The sequence below is a fragment of the Dasypus novemcinctus genome, chromosome 11 (genome assembly GCF_030445035.2).
Source record: "Dasypus novemcinctus isolate mDasNov1 chromosome 11, mDasNov1.1.hap2, whole genome shotgun sequence".
NCBI classification, from domain to species: Eukaryota; Metazoa; Chordata; class Mammalia; order Cingulata; family Dasypodidae; genus Dasypus; species Dasypus novemcinctus.
The window spans coordinates 124,787,299-124,809,488 of record NC_080683.1 but is presented as its reverse complement, the minus strand read 5'-3'; the positions used below and the strand labels follow the sequence as shown (position 1 = coordinate 124,809,488).

The 22,190-nt window shown below is 39.9% G+C and overlaps 1 protein-coding gene across 2 annotated transcripts; it reads left to right on the top strand.

The window, feature by feature from the left end:
- The first annotated feature begins 1,109 nt into the window (after window positions 1-1,109).
- Window positions 1,110-21,698, top strand: FBXO30 (F-box protein 30). Of its 2 annotated transcripts, none has more exons than XM_058307599.1 (3): window positions 1,110-1,213; window positions 9,711-11,743; window positions 15,258-21,698. In XM_058307599.1, the coding sequence occupies exons 2-3, from the start codon at window positions 9,731-9,733 to the stop codon at window positions 15,459-15,461; spliced, it is 2,217 nt and encodes a 738-aa protein (XP_058163582.1). In that variant the 5' UTR covers window positions 1,110-1,213; window positions 9,711-9,730; the 3' UTR covers window positions 15,462-21,698. The 2 variants fall into 2 exon arrangements, with proteins under 2 accessions (XP_058163582.1, XP_058163581.1); XM_058307598.2 differs by having other exon boundaries at window positions 1,159-1,287.
- The last annotated feature ends 492 nt before the right edge of the window (window positions 21,699-22,190 follow it).

Genomic DNA, 22,190 nt, shown 5'->3' with positions numbered 1-22,190 from the left:
GATTGACCATTATTTTGTAATTATGGTGTTAAAAACTTCTTTCATTTATGAATTCAAGCACCAATGTAATAACATTTTCAATGTTTTTAATGTTCTTTCTTGGCACAATAAAAAGTTAGAAATTGAAGTTCATTCCTTCATTTAAAAAAAAAATGTGGTCCTTAAAATCCCAAAGACTGAAAATCACTTCTCTGCAGGATGACACATGGTGTGTAACGCATCATTCCCAGGGCACACCAGCTGCGGGTAGAAATGTGTTTTCCGGTCTCGGAAGCCATCTTCTCTTTATCGTGGCTCTCCTGCAGCCCAGGGGTGTGGTCACGGGGGGAAACAATGCTGCGGGGGCTGAGGGATGCCCACCACCCGGTACGTTGAGTCGCTGTCCCTTGTGTGGCTTGGCCTTAGACGAGGACGGGCGTCAGCGGCAAGGCAAGGCGCCCGGGCCTTTGAAAGGACATGGGGTATTTCTTCCACCCTCAGTCCTACGTAAAGTCTAAGAGAGCCTTCCAGCTCCGCTCCGGCTGGGACCGCTGGCCTTCCCATGTGGACACACTGCTGTCCGAGGGCCGGCCTTGACGAGAGCCTGCGGGAGGCTCTGTGTTCCTCCTAGAAGCAGCCCCGCGGGAACTCAGACCGGAAGTGGGGCCATGGCCCAAGGGATGCTCAGTTCCCGGGATTCTGGACCCCATGCGGGACCACTGCCTGGAGCCTGGCGCCCCGCGCAGACCGGGTCACAGGTACCCCCAAACAGCCCCCGGGGGGGGAGCTGCGTCAGGAGCCACCGGACGTGGGCGCTCCCACAGCCAGGCTCTGGGCACTTCCTGTCAGGGGCCTGCTCCTCAGGGGCAGGGCGAGGCTCTCAGCGTCCCTCTCGGCGCGCGGGCTCTAAAACCGCGCGGGGCTTCGGAAGCCCCGACAGAGGCCCTCGCGGGAAGCCCCACGAGAGAGCACCACGCACGGCTGCGCCGAGGCCGGCGCTCCCCGCTCTCCTCCCCGGCGCGGCGCTGTCAGAGGGCGGCGTGCGCGCCTCCGTGCCTCGGCGTGCGCGCGCCCGTCGGGCCCACCGTGCGCGAGTCTGCGGCGGCGGCGGCGGCCGGGTGGGCGGGGCGCGGGGGGGCCGCCGGGGTTGGAGGCCGGCGAGGAGGAGGAGGAGGAAGAAGAGGAGGAGGAGGAGGAGGCGAGCAGAGGCGGCGGCGGCCCGGCCGGAGCGGAGGCGAGCGGAGGCGGGCCGGGCGGGCTGGGGGCGCGGAGCGGCCGGGCTGGGCCGCGGCGGGGTCGCGAGGGCCGGTGAGTGCGGGGAGGCCGGGCGGGGTCGCGGGCAGGCGGGGCGGGAGACCCGGCGCCGTGCAGGCCGCCGAGCGGCGTCCCCGAGCGGCGTCCCCGAGCGGCGTCCCGAGCCTGCCCCGGGCCGCTGAGGCGCGCCGTAAATGGCGCCCCGGGCCGCGAGCGCAGACCCCCGGCGCGCCCGCGTCCTGTGTGGAGCGCGGCGGGGTCACGTTTAGGACACCCCGGGAGCGCCAGAACCTGCCTCCCTGTCTCTTTCGCCGTTTGGGAACTTGGGTCTTCGGGGACAACCGGGTAGAGTGGGACGGGGACCGCCTTCGAGGGTCTCCGCAGGGTGGGCGACGCCGGCGACCTTCCCATTCACGGCAGGGAGAGGGCCGGTGCGCACCTCGGGCCTTGCAGTGGGAAACGTGCATGCTCCAGCGCCGTTTCCGCGGCTTCCCGGGGCCGTCGCGTGGAGACGCCCGGCCTGGAGGGGGCGCGCGCGGCCACGCGGGGCAGGAGCCGCGGGAGCCGGCGGGCGCGGCGCGTTCACCGTGCGCGCGCCTTCCCGGCCCCTCCGCGCGCGCCCCCTCCAGCCCGAACCAGAGGAAAGATGCTTGGGAAGGAACTGGCCTTTTACTTCATGATTAGAGCGCTGACTCGGATCCCAGAGGAAGTCGTTTATGGGCATTCTCCTATCAGGGTGGATTCATTAAAAACCTAAATACAAAGACGCACCCTTTCTAAAGTTCAGGAATATGCCGTGTCCTTTAGCGACCCAGTAAATTATAGTAACAGTTTCTGTATTTGCTCTTACTTGGTAAGGTTTTCCAAAGCAGTACAGCTGTTGATATGACGAAAGGAAAAGTATAGTATGAAACGTGCCTTTAGGGTGTTTATAAGGGTTGGTATTTCAATATACCGCTTTCGCTGAATCACTCTTCGTTATGCTTTGTCACTGTTTCTTACTACAGAAGTGTAACTAGGGATAACGTCGCATCTTGCTAATTCTTAAACTGCAAATTTGTTTTTATTTGGTACTTTAATGCAGTGACAAGCTTTTTAGTGATTTAGAAATGGTGGTGGAGTTTTGTGAGCATTTTGAGGGAACTGAAGTTTCAAATTGAGGCAAACTCTTACTCATTCCTAGTGCCTAGGTATTTAATTTCAATCCAGTATTTATTCATGTCTAATATTGGGAGATTTGCTTTTTAAACAATCCAAAAAGTCCCAGTAAAATATTCCATTGAAAAGCAATAATACATAGATTGCTAATATTTGGGGATAATGTAATATAGTTTGGGAAGTATTTTAAGGTCACCAAAGTAGGCATTTGCTAATGCGTGTACACTAGTTAATATAATATGTTAATAAAAATGTGACTGATTTAGTGGGATAAGCTAAGCCATATACTCTTCTGTATGATTTTGAGTAAATCTTTCAATTGTGTTCCTAAGAATGCCTATTTTGATCAAAGGAATTTTGCTGTGGAATGACATTTTATTCATTGAATTCTTTGACGTTGAAGTCTTGAGTTAAAAGACTATATAAAATATTATTTTAATTTCAAAGTAAGTTTGATGAAATAGGTGAGTTTGCCCTTGGCTTTTCTGTTGTAGACAATTAGATACAAACAAGCATGCTTCACTTAAAACCCAGTCTGTGAAAATCTTTTACCAAGAAAATCTTTTTTCTTTGAAGAATGAGTACTGTTTGCATTAGGTACTTCTTCCTATGATTGTTTTTAATACATTGTATCAGTTTAAATGATCCTAGTATAAAGAATAATTACACATATAACTTTGTGGTTAGAAATTTGGCTGTTGTATGAAGCAAAGTACCTCCTCTTTAAGAAGACTACATGTTTCTGTCCTATTGGATACACACATAATCAACTTTTGTAGAGTTTTAGATTGTTTTCATAGTAGAGTAATTGTTACAAGGTCACACAGATGGAATTCCTTGGAAGCTTATTCCCCCATTTATGTTGCCCATTTTAAGAAACTGAGTTCTACTATATGGGAAGGTTATTTTTGAGTATCAACTCAAATAGGTTCTGTTCTGATTATCAGGTATTAACTATTGTTTATTATTTCAAGTTTTGATGGAAATCCATAATTTGTTTTTGTGGGAAACACTGCAAGTAATTAAAACTCACTTTGGAATAAGCTTCTCATAACCATATTTAGAAATAAAAGATGTATGTTTTTATTATCATTTCTGGAGGTGTAGAAACAAACATTTTTCATATAAAAAAGTAATTGATTCTATAAATAAAAAGAACACAAGTTTAATAATACTGTAACATATTTAGCCAGTTTGTACCCCATCAGGGGTGGGGGGAGCTGTGCTTTGAGTTGGGTGTTTAATGACAGTAGATTTTAAATCTTTTCTACCCATCTCTCTCTCTTTTTTTAACCAGTGAGATAAGATGTCCAGCTGGAGTTATAGAATTATTATGGTCTTTAAAACTGAGTGCATCTGATAAAAAAAAAATCTGTCAGCAAGTGTTTGTATTTAGTATGCAATAGTACCTAGGACTGGACTATATAAAGAAAGTCAAAATTTGCCCTTGAGGAGTTTATAACTTATTGCTAAATTTGATAATTCGGTTGTAGGCTTCTTTTTACTAACAGTTAACATTTCAATAGGTCTGTCTACAGTTTCCATTGTAGCAACATTTTGTTGTTTAAGTAGAATTCTATTTCATGTAATACCAGATTAATGGTAATATTAATCAGTGGGCTGATAGCACTTCCTATTTTGAGCTTCTTTTCCTCACCCTGTTCGCATTCAGGCACCTGCACATGCGCAGGCCCCAACCCCTACCATTCTTCTTGAACCTGAAGCCTCTATGTTCAGCTTTGTCCAGTAACCAGCCTGGAGAGTTGATTAGGAAATTGAAATAGTGGTACAGTATAAAGGTAAACTTTTCATTCTGTGTCTTTTGTTATTACTTTTTAAAAAGATTTTAAAACAATGCAAGATTGAAAGAAACTTTCTTTGTTTTCCTCTTTGATTTGCCTTTTTAATAGGTAAATTATCTTACTCCACATATAGAGTGCTTGGAGCGTATTACCTAGGTGCTCAAAAAAATGTCTGCACATAGTTGACTTTTTATAGCAGGTACAATGAGGTAATTTTGACTCTGTCTAATGCTGAATCTATAAGGATGTATCTTTGCGAAGTATCTTGTTATACATGAAATTAAGAAAATCAATTTGAGATCCAAATGGTTATTTTTCTTGTATTATAATTCTTATATTTATTTATGTATTTAACATAAGCACATCACTGGGCACAGTTTTGTATGCATGGAACATAAGAATGAATAAGATAGGGATAGCCCTGACCTTATGGAACTTACAGTTTCCTGTGGAGATATATATTCTACAGGATAATGATTTACTTAGAGGTGTGAATAATATAACCAAAAAAAAAAATGCACTGTGTAATGAGAACTTTAACATACCTTTTTTACCTTTAATACCTTGCCTTTGGGGTATATGGAAAGTAACATTTAAGCTGAGACATAAAGAGTCTGAAGTGGCAAGTGGGGAAAAGAAGGCTGTGTGTATGTAAGAGTGAGAGAGTGTGTGTGTTTGTGTGTGTGTTGGAGGTAGAGGCAGACATGAGTAACAGCTCTGAGGCAGAAAGCTGTGTTAAATACTTTAGATGACTTTTTCATAGTCTATTTTAAAGTGCTGCTAATTTTCAATGCATTTTCTCCTTTTGCCTTTTAATGAATTTGGAAAAATAAATGATATTTTGCAAGCAATGTCATTATGTCTAGAGATAGGCTTAAATGACAAGGCCTGTTTCATTGTAAGGGAAAGTACCATGTCTTAAAACTATGGATTTATGGATAGCTTTTGCCAACCAAAGGGTATGAGCTAGGAAATAATTAAAACTCTTGTAGAGTATTTAATCATTTACAAATAGTTTCTAGTCTAGTGAAATTTTTTCTAGCAATTCAACTTTAAGTGTAAATTAACAGGAATATGAAAGTGCTGATTCAAAAGAGTCTAAAAAACTTTAAAATACTGGGGAGTTTTACATTCAACTCCTCTGAACTTGAAGCCTCAATTTTAGCAACATGTTTTCTACAAGGCTTGCTGTGTCATTGTTGAACTGATAAGTCAGGGATTGATGTTTTAAACTTGTTTTACTGGATTAATGAGCAACTATGAAATACTCCATGGAGGCATTACTTTGGTAATAGTAGTCTTGATTAGAAAGAGGATGGATCTGGGGAATTTTATATTCTAAAGATAAGGATCTAGCTTAGGAATTCTCTTTGGTTATTGACTAGTCTGTTTTCTTACCTCATTAACGTAGTTAACTATAAAATGGAATTAAAAGTTGGTTCCTCCTTTGCTTGCATACCTATTTTGATCATTGTTAAATTCATAAAAACTTTATTCCACACTTTATGCAGAGTATTAAAATGTAAATTATTTTAAAAATAATTTAAAACACTTAAGTTCACAACAAAGTAATGTGCTGTTATAATTAGAAAGGACCAAAAAGACTTTCTTGACCACAGGGGTGATTAAGAGTTGGAATAAATGACAAGTAAAGTTGTGTAATAGCCATTCCTCACATAACATCTTAACACTGGATCACCAGTTACTGAAGTGCTGCCTTTTTTTCTTAAACTTTTTAAAGTGAACGTGTGTTATTGCCCATGTATGTGAACTAAATGTAGATTTAAATCCCAGCTACATGGGCTTGGGCAGGTCATTTACCTCGCTCCCCACTTTGCTCCAGTTTGTTAGGCTTCAGTGAGATGATGCGTATAAAGAACCACAAGGTAGGTGTTTCATTGGAGTCTCCTTTTCTTCCCTCCTAAGTTTATTTCAGTAAATAAGTGATATTGCCGACTCATTGCGTAGGATCCTTTTTGTAAGAAAAACATTCAGAGAGGAATAGGGTGGAAGAGGCCATTTATTTTAAAACTTGAGAGCCCTCTCTTTCCCCTCTACCTTTGAAAGTTGTGGCTCTTGTTTTTATATTTAACTCTGAGTTGTTTGGAGCAGTTGCTATTTTAAATAGCTCTGAATTAAGTGATGTTTTTGAGATATGTTCTGTCTTGTGTGGTCTCATGATGCTGTGTACAGTAACCTAGAGTGTTCTGTGCGTTCTGAGAGCAGTGGTCACTTTTATTGCAACTGTTTGTATTTTTAGGTTTCTCTTTAGTAACAGTCAAGCGTATAACCTTCAGCATGTGAGATGAACACAGTCTAGTTGTTGCAAAATAAGAAAGCCACAGCTGTTTTCACAATCTAATCACTCAGTAAGATTTGTCTAAAATCTTATTAAAGTTTCTCTTTGAATGTCCACTTAATGTTCAAATATTCATGGTCATTAATCTGTCCTTCCTTCTACTATGACTCTTTTAACCTATCTTCAATGTGTACATTTTATCTATTTATGGTATAAACATTTGGAAGTCTTTAGCTCATGATTTCTATAAGTCATTAGTGTTTATTACACTCATTTTAAAGTGCTACCCTCAACTCCTTCCATTAATTACTCTATGTTTACAGCTGACGTTATTAAACATTCTATGTGCATCCAGCATCCGCTCCTCCTCCTTAACCCGCATTCTGTCTCCCACCAGCCTGCACTCCATGGTCCAGCTTCATAAGTCTACTCATATGTAGTTCATGTCAGACCATACAGTATTCATCCCTTTGTGTCTGGCTTATTTCACTCAACATAATGTCCTCAAGGATCCTCTGTGTTGTCATGTGCTTCCCCAATTCATTTCTTCTTATAGCTGAATATCAACTCAGAACTTTTCTACTTAAGTAAAGCTATGCCAGTAATGATTTAGGTAGACTTTCATTATTCTGGTTTGGAGAAAATCTAGCCTTGTCTGGAGAAACAGGAACAGCACATCAGGGAGTAACTAGTTTACATGAGCCGCCTGGAATCAAGATAGAAATTCTGGAAAAAATTGTTAGAGAACTAGGAATCTCTTATGTACTATTGTGAAGAAACTAGACTAAGAATCCAATTCTTATCCAAGAATTTCTTGCCTGCTGCAGTTTAATTTAATTTTGGAATGAATGGGCTGAGTCACAGGTGCCACATGTAGGTAGAACTATATAATAAATAATTAGATGTCAGGGTCTGGAGTTTGGAAGAGGAATCTGGACAGAATATATAGATGAGTTTTCAGCATATGGGTGGTAATAGAAGCTTCTGGAGAAGTTGAAAACACTATAGAGAATGTATACAGTGAGCAAGAAATGACAGGGGATCCTGAAGAAGAGTGATATAAGAACCAGGAGAGAAGACTGAAGAATAATCAGGAAGGAGGGAGGAAAACCAGGGAAGTGTGGCATCATGAGATCTAGGGAAGGGAAGTGGGTGGGTGTGGTTCAAGCAGTAGGGCATCTGGAGACCACATGGGACATTCCAGGTTCAGTTCCTGGTACCTTCTAAAGAAGATGAAAGCAAGCTGACATGACAGGCTGACATGATGAGCTGATGCAACAAGATGACACAACGAGGTGACACAGTAAGGAAACACAATGAGAGATACAACAAGCAGGAAGGAGAGGTGACGCAAGTGATTGGGCACCTCCCTCCCACATGGGAGTTCCCAGGTTTGGTCCCCATTGCCTCCTAAAAATGGAAGATGAGCAGACACAGCACACAACAAACAGACACAGAGAGCAGACAGCGAGGGCAAACAATGAGGGGGGTGGGAATAAATAAATAAAACGAGTCTTTATACAAAAACCTAAGGGAAGATAACACTTTGGAAAGGTAGAATTGGTCAAAAAATACAGTGACACATTGACCAAGGAAGATGGGGTCTGGAAAAAAATGCCCTTTAGATTTAATATTGAGGGCCTCAGTAGAGTAGTCTGAATGAGTGGAAGTGACAGTAAAACCAGAGTAGAGGGTTGAGCAGTATATGGGAGGTTAGAAGTTTTTTTTGTTCTGTTTTTCTTTTGAAAGACTAAATAGGATAAAAGAATGGTGGTGTTTTATTATTTATTTTTAGGTTTTATTATTTAGGGTTTTTAAGATAAAAGTATCTTAAATATATTACTGCTAATGGGAACAAGTTAACAAAGGAGTTGAAAAGGATAGGGAAAAGAACATTGAATAGGTTAAATAATTATAAGTAGATCAGTATACTGTGCTGGTGCTCTCCCTTGTTTTTGGCATAGAATTTTTCTTGATGAAAATTATAGCTGATTTAAAAGCAGGAAAGATGAGTTATCTGTAATCCCCTCATGCTATTTTATAGATATTATTTTCTGCTTGAAATCTTAGGTGACTTCCGATTCCTTAAAGTCTAAACTCCTTAGAGTAGTAGGTCAGATTCCTCATGATGGACCTCGTTCATGTCTTGCCTCATCTCTCCCCATCACTTTGCATGTACCTCAAGATCCAGCAATAGCAGGGTACCAGAGGTTCCCTGAACAAGTTTTGCCCATTGATGGTTTTTCTTCAGTTGCCTGTGCTTCCCTCTAGCATTGAGAGCCTCCTCTCCTTACCAGCTCCACCCTCCCACCCTTAAAACTTATCTTTCGAGACTAATGTGAATTCTTCTCTAACTCCTACCCACTCTTATTATGATCTTTGCTATGATGCCATTCTCCTTCTTTTGTGCTGTTCATATAATTGTGTGGCTTGATTTTACTGTCTTTTACCTGCTGTTGCTTCTGAGTAGATCTTACTATTACCACAGCAAGCCCAGTGCCTGGTACAATATAGGTGAACAGTGAAGGGGCCTTTGGCAAATGAATGAAAACTGTGGCCCCCAGAAGAATGTGATTTTGAATATAAGAAAATATAAGGAAAAAGAATCTTATATTTTTTGGATGAATTCTCCATTCTATAATTAGGTCTTACCCTATTGATTTGAGGTAGTTTAAGGCATGCACAGATCAATAGACAGATCTTAAATGAACTCATATTTAGAGGGAATAAAAAGAACTTCTAATAAAGTTTTGGTTAAATATATTTATGAAGTTAAGATTTTTCTCCTTGAATATGATGATGTCTGTGCAATATAGGCTTTATCAAAACCAGTTTAGTTAAAATTAAAAAGGAAAAAGTTCAAGCAGTCTGTGAAATCTTTTAAAATATGCATTAATTTGTTATTGGCATTAATTTGTATACTGTACAGAATACACTGAAATTTAAGTATTATGTTTGAAACTTTTAGGCACATTAGTATATGGTACTTAAAAATTAAATTTTATCACATTTTAGTTAAAGTACTGAATTGTTATTTGAATTGACGTGCTTAAGTTCTTTCAAGATGTTTTGATTATATGCAAAATAAACTTTTTATATGTTTATATGTTTCATCCTGAATAGGCCACTATATGTTAGTGATTTGATTTAGATTATTAAACAGTTTTTCAAGGCTGACCATTTTTTGCCTAACTTCTTATCCTTTTCCCTTTCAACAGCTAGAGCCAGACTGGCCATCATGGAGGAGGAGCTGCAGCATTTACACTGTGTGAACTGTGTCAGCAGACGGTGTATGACCAGACCTGAGCCTGGGATTTCCTGTGACTTGATTGGCTGTCCTTTGGTTTGTGGGGCAGTTTTCCATTCTTGCAAGGCTGATGAACATCGGCTTTTATGTCCACTCGAACGAGTGTCTTGCTTAAATAGTGACTTTGGATGTCCATTTACAATGGCCCGAAATAAAGTTGCTGAACATCTAGAAACATGTCCTGCCAGTGTGGTGTGCTGTACTATGGAGTGGAACCGATGGCCAGTTAGTTATGCAGACCGGAGATCTTATGAGAATCTAAGCAGAGATGTTGATGAAGTGGCACAATTAGATATGGCCTTGGCCCTTCAAGACCAAAGGATGCTCTTGGAATCTCTCAAAGTGGCCACCATGATGTCAAAAGTGACTGACAAAGTATCAGAGCCTCGAGAACAAATTTCAGTTAAATCAAGTGTCCCAGACATACCACATCCTAATGGTTTGGTGTCTGTTGATGAAGAATCTTACGGTGCACTTTATCAAGCTACTGTAGAAACAACCAGAAGTTTGGCTGCTGCTTTAGATATATTGAATACTGCCACAAGAGACATTGGCATGCTAAGTACAAGTCTTTGTGCTTCTCATGGTGGAATGGATGAAGAACAGAATGCTGGAGAGAGCTCACATGATAGAATCTTAAAAGACCAGGACCATTTTTCTGAGGATGAGATTGGAGCAGTAGGTGGAATTGAAAGAAATGACACAAGTGAGAATGGCCAGTCTGAGCAAAATGGGTCAAGTGACTTATTATGTGACTTGAGTACAAATTCTTATGGTACTTCCACTCTTTGTAATGGCTTCCCTGGGGAAGATATATGCACTCAGGACATAGACTCAAAGCAAAGTAACTTAACAAATGGAGAATGTGTGGCATCAGAGGGCACTTCTGAACTTTCCAGTTCTCTTTCAGTAGCAGCACAGCTCAGGGAAGTGCTACCCTCCAGTGCTCTGCCTAATGGTACAGTGCCCCATATCCTCATACCAGATGGTGAGGATGGAGAATTGTGTTGGGGAAAAGTAGACTTAGGGGACCTGAGGAACATGGATGTCTTGTCTTTTAGTCATCCTCCTTCATTCAAATTTTTATCCAGTTCATGTTGGTCCAAACCAAAGGAGGATAAAGCAGTAGATACATCAGATTTGGAAGTTGCAGAAGATCCCATGGGCCTCCAGGGAATAGACCTGATCACAGCAGCATTACTGTTTTGTCTAGGAGATTCTCCAGGAGGAAGGGGCATAGCTGATAGCCGCATGGTTGATGTTTATCACATTGACTTTGGGACTCAGACTTTTTCACTTCCATCTGCAATATTAGCTACAAATACAATGGTTGGGGAAATAGCTTCAGCTTCAGCTTGTGATCATGCCAATCCCCAGCTTTCAAATCCAAGTCCTTTTCAAACACTTGGGCTGGATTTAGTATTGGAGTGTGTCGCCAGGTACCAACCCAAGCAACGCTCAATGTTTACATTTGTTTGTGGACAGGTATTTAGAAGAAAAGAATTTTCTTCACATTTTAAGAATGTGCATGGTGACATTCACGCTGGACTCAATGGCTGGATGGAGCAAAGGTGTCCTTTAGCTTATTATGGTTGCACCTATTCTCAGCGTAGATTTTGGCCTTCAACACAAGGAGCAAAGATTATCCATGACCGCCACTTGAGGTCATTTGGCATTCAGCCGTGTGTATCTACAGTGTTAGTGGAGCCGGCTAGAAACTGTGTGTTGGGATTACATAGTGACCATCTAAGCAGTCTTCCTTTTGAGGTCCTGCAGCACATCGCAGGCTTCCTCGATGGTTTCAGTTTGTGCCAGCTCGCATGTGTATCCAGGTTGATGAGGGATGTATGCGGCAGTCTGCTTCAGTCTCGTGGAATGGTCATATTACAGTGGGGGAAAAGGAAGCATCCGGATGGAAATTCATCATGGCAGATAAAAGAAAAGGTGAGTTTAGTCTTACCATCCCCTTATTTGGTACATAGTAGGCTCTTAATAATGTTGCTGCTGAATTATTAATGTCTTGTTGAGAAATTCACCATCCCCTAAAACTGACAAAGTCAATATGATGGAAAACTCTTGTAAGGCTAATTAGTGAACTGGGATAGTTAGAAATGTTATAACAATCACAGATTCTTCTGCACACTTCCTAGAACTAGTCTAACCTAGTATGGCAGAAGCCGTTTCTGCTTCTTCAGTTGGGTAGATCTTTCCTCCGGCCGTTCCTCCATTATGGCTGCTTTTGTTTGGGTCCCAGCTTCCACCTTCTAACTTGGGCTCCATCCGAAACATTCTCACAAAAGGACAATGGAAGAAGCACGAAGACGTTTTTTTCCTGCTTACAATGGGGAGTTTTTCTCTATTCTCAGCAACTTCCCTCTTCGGACACGAGGGTGTCAGGTAGAACTTAGGAAGAGATGAGAAAAAGTTGTAACTACTACTATGGACATACATGTTGCCAGTGGAGTATTTCAGGGACAGAGAGAGTACGTGGAGTCATGAGGGAAGTGTATTAGACTGAAGCGCAGTAAGAGTAGGGCAGCAGGGTTTGATAATGGGGGTGGAAACTGTTTCGTACAGTGCAAGAGGCTGTTGCTTGTCAGAAGTTTGGGCTGGAGATTTAGGCAGACCTGAGAGCAAGCCCTGGCTCGTACTTTCTTCCCATAATATCCTGCTTGTGCCCAGGCTTCTGTTTGGGGCGCTATCTGGGATGAGAGGCATTCTGTGTATCTTGTTCGTTTTAGAAAACATGCAGTGTGAAACTTTGCAGCATTTTATTAAATGGAAACAATTTTGACAAATATCACATTTTATTGCACAGAGTACAGTTTTTTGTTTTTAGCACCTTTCGGTTTTCCTTTTCTTTGACTTGGTCCAGTTTTTCAGATTTCAACACCTCCGAAAGGGAATTCTAGGGGCCGAAAGTTTCATATTTAATGTATATATGTGCTTGTTTTCCAGATTATTTCATGTCTCATTTGGCCTGTTTCATCTTCAGGATGGGATATCCTGAACATAGCTTCTTTTTGTCCTTGCCCACTGGTATTGATTTATGGGGTGAAATATTTTCTGGGGATTGTGTAATCATTCCTGCAGAAAATCTCACCTCTTTAAATTGCCACCATTTATACAGATTATTTACTGTATTCTATATTCTGGTCATTTTCTCCTCTGAGCTCTAGACCAGTATATATACAAGTGGCTGCTGGACATCACCACTTGGTTGTGCCCAGCTTCCTCAAACTTAGCAGGCCCAGCCTGCTTCACCTCTCTACCCACCCCCACCCCCTCCCACCCCCCTCATCCCCATCGTATCAATGTCTACACAAATTTGCGAGTTAGGGTTGAACTTTCTTTTCTCCCTTATTTCCCTATCCAGGTCATCACAAAGTGCTCCCTTCTTTACCCCCCTCAGGTGTGCTTCTCTGTCTCCAGTGCCATTTCCCCTGCTCAGCCTCACCTTCAGTTCTCTCCTCCATCACTGCAAAAGCCTCTTTGTGTCTGGATTTCTCCTTCCAATTGGGCTTCTTTCCAGTCAGTCTCCCACAGGTGCTGGGGAGTAGAAGTTGGCTCATATGTAATTCTTAGGCTATCAAAGCAGTGCCCGTTGCCTGGGATCGAGGCAGACTCCGGGAAGCCTTGAGGGAGCATTATCCTGACTGACTGCACTTTCCTCTCGTTGCTTCTGCTCGAGCCCCGGCTATTTCTTACAGTTCCCCGATGTCTTCTCTTGGTCTCTAGGACTTGGGATATGCTTCCCCAATACCTGCGTTTAGGATGTGCATACGCTAGGCTGTGTGTGTGTTTTAAGGGCTTTACCTTCATTGCCTTACCTAACCCACTGTCACCCATTTTATGGATGAAGAAACAGGTTTAGAGAAGCTGGGCTCTGGAGCTTGTGATCTCTGCCTCCTTGCTAAATCTCACAAACTCCTTCAATCTCACCTCTTGGAGAACACCCTCCGGGGCTCCCACCATGAAACCATCGCAAAGGGGCACTGGCCGCTCACTTGTACCCCCCTTAAACCTGTCCTACCATTTTGAAATTCATCGACTGATTTTCACTTTCCTTCCTTCGACTATTAATTCCTTGCGAAGTGGGGCTCTCTGGCACAGTGCCTGCCGCAGGGCAGGCGCTAAGTAAATTCTAGTGTGTGCTTGAGGAAAGCATGGCCCTTTACTAAGCCTTGACCTGTCATTCCGGCTGGGAGCCATCCTTGTCTTTGCCTGCTTTTGCTCAACTCTGCGGAAGTGTGGAGACTCCCACCTTGGGGCCTTTCATCTGCTTTGTTCTGGCAGAGCTTCAGGAAGACCCCTGGGTACTCCTGAGGTTTTCTGGAAGGGAGGGCTCCTCAGGATGGCAATGGCAGCAGGAATGTCCCCAGGCACTCTCTCTGAAGCCTTCCCTGACCTCCAGGAGGCCGCCCAAGGCAGAGAAGTTAATCTTCGCCCTTTGTGCCTGACAGTGGCGACTCCTGCCGCCAGCTGGAAGTCCTTGTCATCCTCCCTTTCTTGAGAAGCGGCAACGGGTGCTGGGGCCTTCCCGCCACTCCCTCGAGTGCCTGCTTTTGTGTCCATGCCCCCTGACTCGACATTGGCTGCCTTGGCCTGGCCCCCGCGCTCACACATGCTGTCCTGTCCAGGCAGCTGTGTATTTTGACCTGTAAAGACAAGAGGGAGCTGCGGCAGCCATGGCTGGACAGTCAGCCCCGCTGCTGGGCCAAAGGGCAGGTAGCCCAGGCTTTTCCCAGAAGACACACAAACAGGGAGGCAGGTGAGTAGTTGGCCTGGAAGCACATTTTATAACAGTACAGACTAAAGCAGGATTTGGTTTATAAAAGCTCTTTCTATATAAATTTTTAGAAACATTTTGAACCAATTAGGACCTGTATTCTTGAATACCACTAAGTTCCTTCACTACTTGTAGATGGTGGAAAGATAGGGTACCTTAATACAATATTCTAGAGTATTTTTACAGAAAGTTTCATGTAATATCATCAGGAGGGGAAATCCTGGAGAAAAAGTTAACACTTTTTGTCAGATGCTCCAGACAGTGGGTAGTTCTTTATAGCCAATTGGGGAGGATAAAAGACTATTTTGCAACATATACTCTCTTATAGGAAGTGACTCAGAATTCATGATGTTGGGTTTTTAAAATTTTTTTGTGATTTTTTAAAATGTTACTAAGGTTGGATGTGACTTTTTTTTTTTAATGGAGAGTTTTGACTTTTATTCTTGGTTGTAACACTGAAGTCATAATATCCTTGAAGTTATTTAAATATTATACATATTTGATAAACCGATTTATTTCCAGTATAAAAATTGGACAGATTAACTACTTTTTAATTTTGTCACTACTTGAAACTTTATATCAAATATTTCCCTGTCAGGGAGAGTGAGAGATGTGCTTTGATTCTTAGTAAACTGACTCGCTTAAATCTGAAGTAGGATTTTCTCCTAGGTGTGGCGATTCAGTACTGCGTTTTGTTCTGTTAACGACTGGAAATTCGCAGACATCCTGAGCATGGCCGACCACTTGAAGAAGTGCAGTTACAACGTTGTGGAGAGGAGGGACGAGGCGGTCCCGCTGCCCTGTATGTGTGTGACCCGCGAGCTCACAAAGGAAGGACGCTCACTGCGCTCGGTTTTGAAACCTGTGCTTTAACAGTGAAAATTTGACTTGTGCGCACATGTAAACACTAGTCTTTGTAATACATGACACTTTATTAATGTATTAAAGATGACAACTAGCTGCATTTATGATCACTATGTATATAATGTTTTGAAGTGACATATATTTTTATAAAGTAAGTACTGTTTGGTTGGAAAAAAAAGTTGCCTTAATGTTTGAAACGTGTGAAACTTTTGGAACTTGCTGGACAGGGTGATTTAATCTAACTTCTTTGCTCATTTTTTAGGTATGTAATTTTCAGAATTATTACTTTTGATGGTGCACATATTTTGGTTCTTAAATTTTTGGCTTCTTAAACTATCAAGATCCTGACCAAACAATTTATTCCTCATCTTTTCTCTGGGCTGTAACCCATGCATTCAAAACGTGAAACTTTTTTGCCAGGTTCTTAATTTTTGTGGACGATTTAAAAAACATTCAATTGCTTAAGCACTGTCTTAAGATCATTGTAAAGTTTTTATCTTCATGTGTCCCCTTATGCAATTGCTGATATGTAGCTGATCTCTAATGTATACTTAAAAAAATATTTAAAACCTTGACTAATATTTGGTAATGCCCTTTTTCATCTTTTAAAAAAATAATCCACAAAGCTATATTTGTCTGATGTATTTACATCTCTCCTACAGAAAGTGACCATATTCTTTTTGTTCATATCCAATGTGTGACAAGTTAAAGCAAAAACAAACAAAAATCTTCTGAATTTACTTTAATTTGAAACTGCTCATGGGTATTTATTTTTGCTAGATAATTGGTATTTGGAGAGAAGAAAATATACCTCATTTAAGTTTGAATTGGTCATACTGTGTGAATAGATTTTAAAATTTTAGAAAGGGCTTAACTTTTTATTTCATAAGCATTTTAAAATTTTACCTGTTGATGTTTATAAAAAAAAAACAATTATGTTTTAAGATATTTAAAAATGTGAAATTTTGGTATCTTCTTTGTAAGGTGACAATCATGAAATGCAGAAACTTCTATGGGTTGGCAATCTCTTTAAAACCTTTCCAAGTTAGTTTCCCATAGGCTCTCAAACAAAAATGAAGGCATCTTTCATAAAGATCAAGGTATAATAGAAAATATTCAGACCTATTCTTGAATATTTATACTGTTAAACTGACCTGACGTGGTTGGCTTAAGAAAACACATATATCAATATTTAGAATAACATTGCAAAGATGGGGACATGTATATAAATTATCTGTTTTAAGTAACTTCTAGCAATTGGCAGTCTGAAATGATGACAAGTTACCTTGTTTTAAATATCAAAACTCTATTGTGTCTTCTCTTCCTACATTTGTCCCTGAGAGAGCTATATTGTTTCTAGGTTCTTGATTCCCATATATGGCAATCAGGCTGGGCTGAGGCGTTCCTTGGGCATTAGAGAAGAATTCTGATCTCTTGAGACTTGCTTGTGTTCAACCCAGTCCTTAGCACAGTTGAAAAATACAACATTAAAGAATAATCAATTGTTTTGCTGCACCTGCCATTTTAATTAGTAGAATATTTTTTCTCAGTACTTAAACTTTCTTTTTCAACTGTAAGATTGAATTACATAAACAGTCTCAATGTCTAAAGAAAATCCAGAAATAAGATATTGAATACTGTAAAATGTGATTCTGCCTTTCAAAGTTTTGCTGAAGTACGTGTGTATGTTAGGGGAGCACCAGCATTAAGTTTTGTTTTATGGGTGTGCATTTTTGAATCCATGGTTTTTAAGTTTAGACTCTTGCTTCCACAGTGGATCATGAGATCTTGAACATTTTTCCACCTTATTTCTTTTCTTTCACACATCTTTGGCTGTTCTCTCTTTTGTTTGTGTTATGCCACCATACCATTATGTTAAAATGTTCTCTGTGTGCAGCATTTGTTCAAATTCTAATAAAATTAATGTTTTCCCTTTATATGGCTCAATAACCTAAAAACAAAAGCTTTCATTTAAATAAAAATAGAATACTTGTTTGACAAATCCAAATATAATCGTCCTGTTTTGGTGGTGTGGATTTTCTGCATGCTGTAAGAGTCATGTGTTGATTGACGACTTGCTTACCCATGTTTTACAGTGAGCATTAATTTTTATTTTAATATGGACAATTCATTAGTTTGCTTTCTCTGCCCTTTCAGTGTCTTCTTCAAAGTAGTATCACCTGGAGGTATTGAAGTGCCCAAGAGTTGCCAGTATGAGTATTTCTCTAAACCTTATCATGGGAGCAATCTAGCTCACCTTTGAAGCCTGGAAAAGTTTGTATGTTGGCAAGTAGATTGTCACTGGGGGAATCTTTGATGATTCCTTGGTCTTTGCTAAGCAGCAAGATAAAGGGCAAATACTCGGACGGAGACAGATATCTGAATTCACTTCTATCTCATACCTCCTCCACAGTCTGCCTGTCAGCTTGATGTCTGTCTGTCTCTAATTGGCCTACAGCAGTGCTTCCCAAAGTATGGTACCTGGACCCACAGTACGCATCGCTAGGAGCCTGTGAGGACAATTTCTTAGCCCCACCCCAGACCTATTCTGGGGTAGGAACCAGTAATCCCTGATTCCTCAAGTCCTCCAGGTGATTCTGATGCAGGGTAAAGCATGAAACTGAGAGGAGAGCCTGGTGCATGCCAGCTACCCTCCTGAGTGATGTGTTACCAGAACATGTATGTGTGTGTAATCAAACTTGAGTGTAATGATAATTTATTAATATTAATGACTAAAATTGTTTAAAAGGTGATATACATTAGCTGTCTCCAACTTACATTGTGTTACAAAATAAGTTTTGGGTACTAGGATTGTTGGAAGTTGTTTTTTTAAAAACTAGTGTTTAGTATTTGAAATTTTTTATCATCACTAGTATTTCACTAAGTGTTTCATGTGTTAGAGTAAATTGCAGGGCAACCCTTAGTCATCAGTCATCCTCCCTTTTGTTTGGTGGTTGCAGAGTAATGTGAACATATTAGATTATTAAGATAAGCAAAAAGAATAGAGTAGAATACTAGATTAAATCCTACAAGAACATTTGTAAGAATCTTTTCAACCCCATCAATAAGATCTCTTGTGTATCAGCAGCCTTGAATTGGCTTTGGTGTTGGACCCAGAGCTATGGGTCCTACTGATGTTGTTTTTATTATAACTGGCCCTTACATTGGATCTTGAGATCTTAATAATGTTGAAGATAATGGGGTTTCCAACAAAGCATCCATGTCCCTTGAAGATATAGTAGTTACATTACTTTATTAATAACAGATTTTACCTATGGGATTTTGACTGTAGTTAGGAGTTTGAAAGCAAAATAAATTTTTTCATGTTTTGCATTCCCAACTAAAAAACCCAGAGTATATGATATTTTAAAATATCCTAGGGAATAATTAAGCAAACATTGAAAAAATGTGTTTGTCTCATGCATGGCTCACCATATTGGAAACTGATGTGATTGGAAGCTGCAGAGGTGGGTGTTTTGAAGTGCAGTGGAATGAAAGCCCTTGGCTCGTTCTCACTGGAAAAGCCTCTGAGGGACAGACTGATATCTAAATGTTGCTGGAAGTAATCCTCACTCAACATGTTCACTGAAGCCTAGGAAATAAGAGAATTTTAGTTATGCCTTTAAGGAAATCACTTTAACAGTGACTAGTTCCACTGTGCTCAAAACAATTCAGTGATGGGTTTTGTTAGGATTTGATCTAAATCTGATTTTTTAAAAAATTGAGCTTTATAAGTGAAGGTCAAGTCTAGTGAAGTCCTTTCAAAATAAAATAAGAGAATAGGAAGACTGATTTCTTTTTGAAGTCATCTTTTCTTGCGATTATTTTGTCTTTTATTTAAAATGTCAAAGCGAGATCAAAAGATAAGGCCTTCCAGTGTCTGTTTTATGGATGTGACAACAGAGGTACTTGTAGGTACAGATGGACGTAGTGGGTCATTTGGTGGAGAAACCTGTCCTGATCAGCATACTTTTTCCACTTTACAAATGAAGAAAGAGAAGGGACATGTAGATGTTAAGGCAGTTACTTCGGAAAATATTGTTGCCTAGAATAGTTGGTACCTAATAAGTGTTTTGGAAAGAAATGTTAACACTGAAAAGAAAAAAGTAGAAACTAACCAAACATGGTATGTTGCTTTGAAAAATCATTTGCATAAACTAGGATCTTTTGCTAATTTTTACAAGTATTTTATTGCGTCTATACTTGATAAAATTTTACAAATTCATTATATATATTGGTACGTACAGCATTCATAAATTGGCCAAATAGATTTTAATAAATCTTGAGATGCATTATTGGAAATATAGTAATACCTCTTGAGGTGCTTTGTTAAATAACTATGAACATTTCAAAACTGATACTTTGTATTCAGATATTTGATATTCCCATGTATTATTTGGAGAGTGATTTTTCATTAACTTAGAAAAAACTACAAGAAATGGATTACAAAGAAGATTCATGAACATGCGGTACAGAAATAACAATAAAAACTCATTGATGGACTCTCCTTTTTTATATTAATTTTTATCTTTTTGACATGCTAGACTGAAGCTTACCTCTATTTGCTATGAAAAAAAAAAGCATATCTGACACAACATATATAAAGGAAAGTGTTTCTTTTTATTCAAATAAGTATCAAAAAATCATTTTGCTAACCCATTTGCATGCAAATATAGTAGAAGGAAATGGTTTCTCAATGCACTGCTAGTTCTAGTGGTAAAAGTTTATGAATTTGAAAGTAATAAGACTGCATTTCTTTTGAATTCTTAAACTGATTCATCAGGTCAGATATGTCCTTTCCCAGCAAAAGTAATTTCATCAGATTGTATTTTTTTCTGACATTCATTGTTAGAATTTTTTTTTCTCAGACAGGATCCTTAAACAAATAGGTTCATAAATGCATTCGTTTTTTTTTGGTAGAGGAACAGACTAGGTTAGATATTTAACTACATTATTATTCAGTGGTAGTTGTGGGGTCTGATAACAGAACAGGAACAATAACCTGCTACTGCTCAAAAGACTGAAGTTGAAAGAAGTCCTGCCCTACTGTCCTTCCAGAAATTTTTTGGCATTAAACTCATCTTTTCCATGTTAATTGGCATGTTTACTTATTTTTCCCATGACTTATTTTGTGATCAGGTGATCAAAAAGCTAGATTAAGTCCATAGACTTTAAAAAATTTTTTTCTGCTACTATTCACCATAAGTATAGTAGTTTGGGTCAGTAAATTTAGATTTAATCAAGTAACTTCCAGCTCACCAATGAAAAAAATGCAGTATGGAAAAACTGAAGTATCTCCATTCTGGTTTAGTGACATTACTTGATTAAAAGGAATCAAATCATAGAAATGGAAGCAATAATGGATACTACATTACTTTATGAGTAGAATTACCTAGTGACTATTGAATTAGGTCAGCTGAATGTCTTTCATACCAAGTTATAAACTTTAAAAAGTATTACCTTTATTAGGAAGGGATTTGAAATATGTAAAGAATGATACTGTTTTTCTACAACATTCCACTAGTTTTGTAATGACAGCAGTACCATATTAAATTGTTTTTGAATGGTTAATAATTCAGTTGTCATGAAGTCTAAAGGTTTAAAATGTTTCTGTTGTACTACTGTTCATTTGATGAGAGTGTTTAGGCACCAGACAGTATTGAAAACTTGGATTGCACTCTGAGAGCTAATGGCATTGACTCTGCTTACCTCAAATGTCTATTTAGCTCCCTAGGGATCTTCCCTTTCTCATGATTTACATTAATAGTTGGCTTTACCTTAAATGCAAAGGGATATGATATCTTCAGCCTTTACCAAAACCAAAAAGGACAGTATTCCCAGGATTTGTGAAATGCTCAAGCCATGCTTTAGAATTGATTTATAGCATTAGCGAAGTGACAGATTTCTTCAGTTGAAAGTCCTAATGAAATTTATGAATACAGTCACAGAAGTACTGCTTATAGCTACAGAAACAAAGCTGTAATCATCATCATTTCCTTACATGTAATAGCAGTGATGATGAGTAATTGACTTCCATGTCAACAATTTTCAGCTTGTGCATTTTATTATGATTCCTTGTGGCACAACTAAATCACTTTTTAAAAGTCTTTAAAATCATGCTTTTAAAAATTTTTGTATAATTTCCACGGTTATTTTTTTATATAGTTTTATACTTTGTCTTCCTTTTAACCAGCAAATGCCATTAGTATGTATTAGGCAGGACTAAATAAATTCAACTGAAGTATACAATTTGTATTCTTTTGTATTCTTTTGTGTTGTGGGAAAAACTACTTGAGTGAATCTTGGGGTTGGGATTGGTGACTTTAATGATCATTTTGTTTCTCTTTATTTGGGGAGTAGCTGAAGCGGAGTTTGTTGGTGTGTTTATTCATTCAACGAGTACTATCAAGCACTCATGCCAGGCACTGTGCAAGCTCCTTGCTGGAAGGCTGTGATCAGCTTGAAGTTATATACGGTCATTACTTCTTCTATGTGGTAAGTAAGAGGGTAGCAAATCTAGAAACTTGGTCTCATTTCTCTGTGGGAGTACTTCATCTCTCATCTGTCACGTTATTCTCATACCTTGCTCAGTATTACATTGCACTGCATATGTTTACACTGTTATAGATTGTGGGCCCCTCTAGGTAGAAATTTGGCTTTGGGTCCCTATACCTAGCCAGAAGGCATTCAGGAGATGCTCGTTGAACTAAAAATGAAACAATTTTAGTGCTGTTTCAG

Excerpts from the sequence above, each read along its gene's own strand:
- FBXO30 (XM_058307599.1), top strand. The coding sequence starts at position 9,731 with ATGGAGGAGGAGCTGCAGCATTTACACTGTGTGAACTGTGTCAGCAGA. Across the intron at positions 11,744-15,257 it reads CATGGCAGATAAAAGAAAAG|GTGTGGCGATTCAGTACTGC; the intron begins GTGAGTTTAGTC and ends ATTTTCTCCTAG.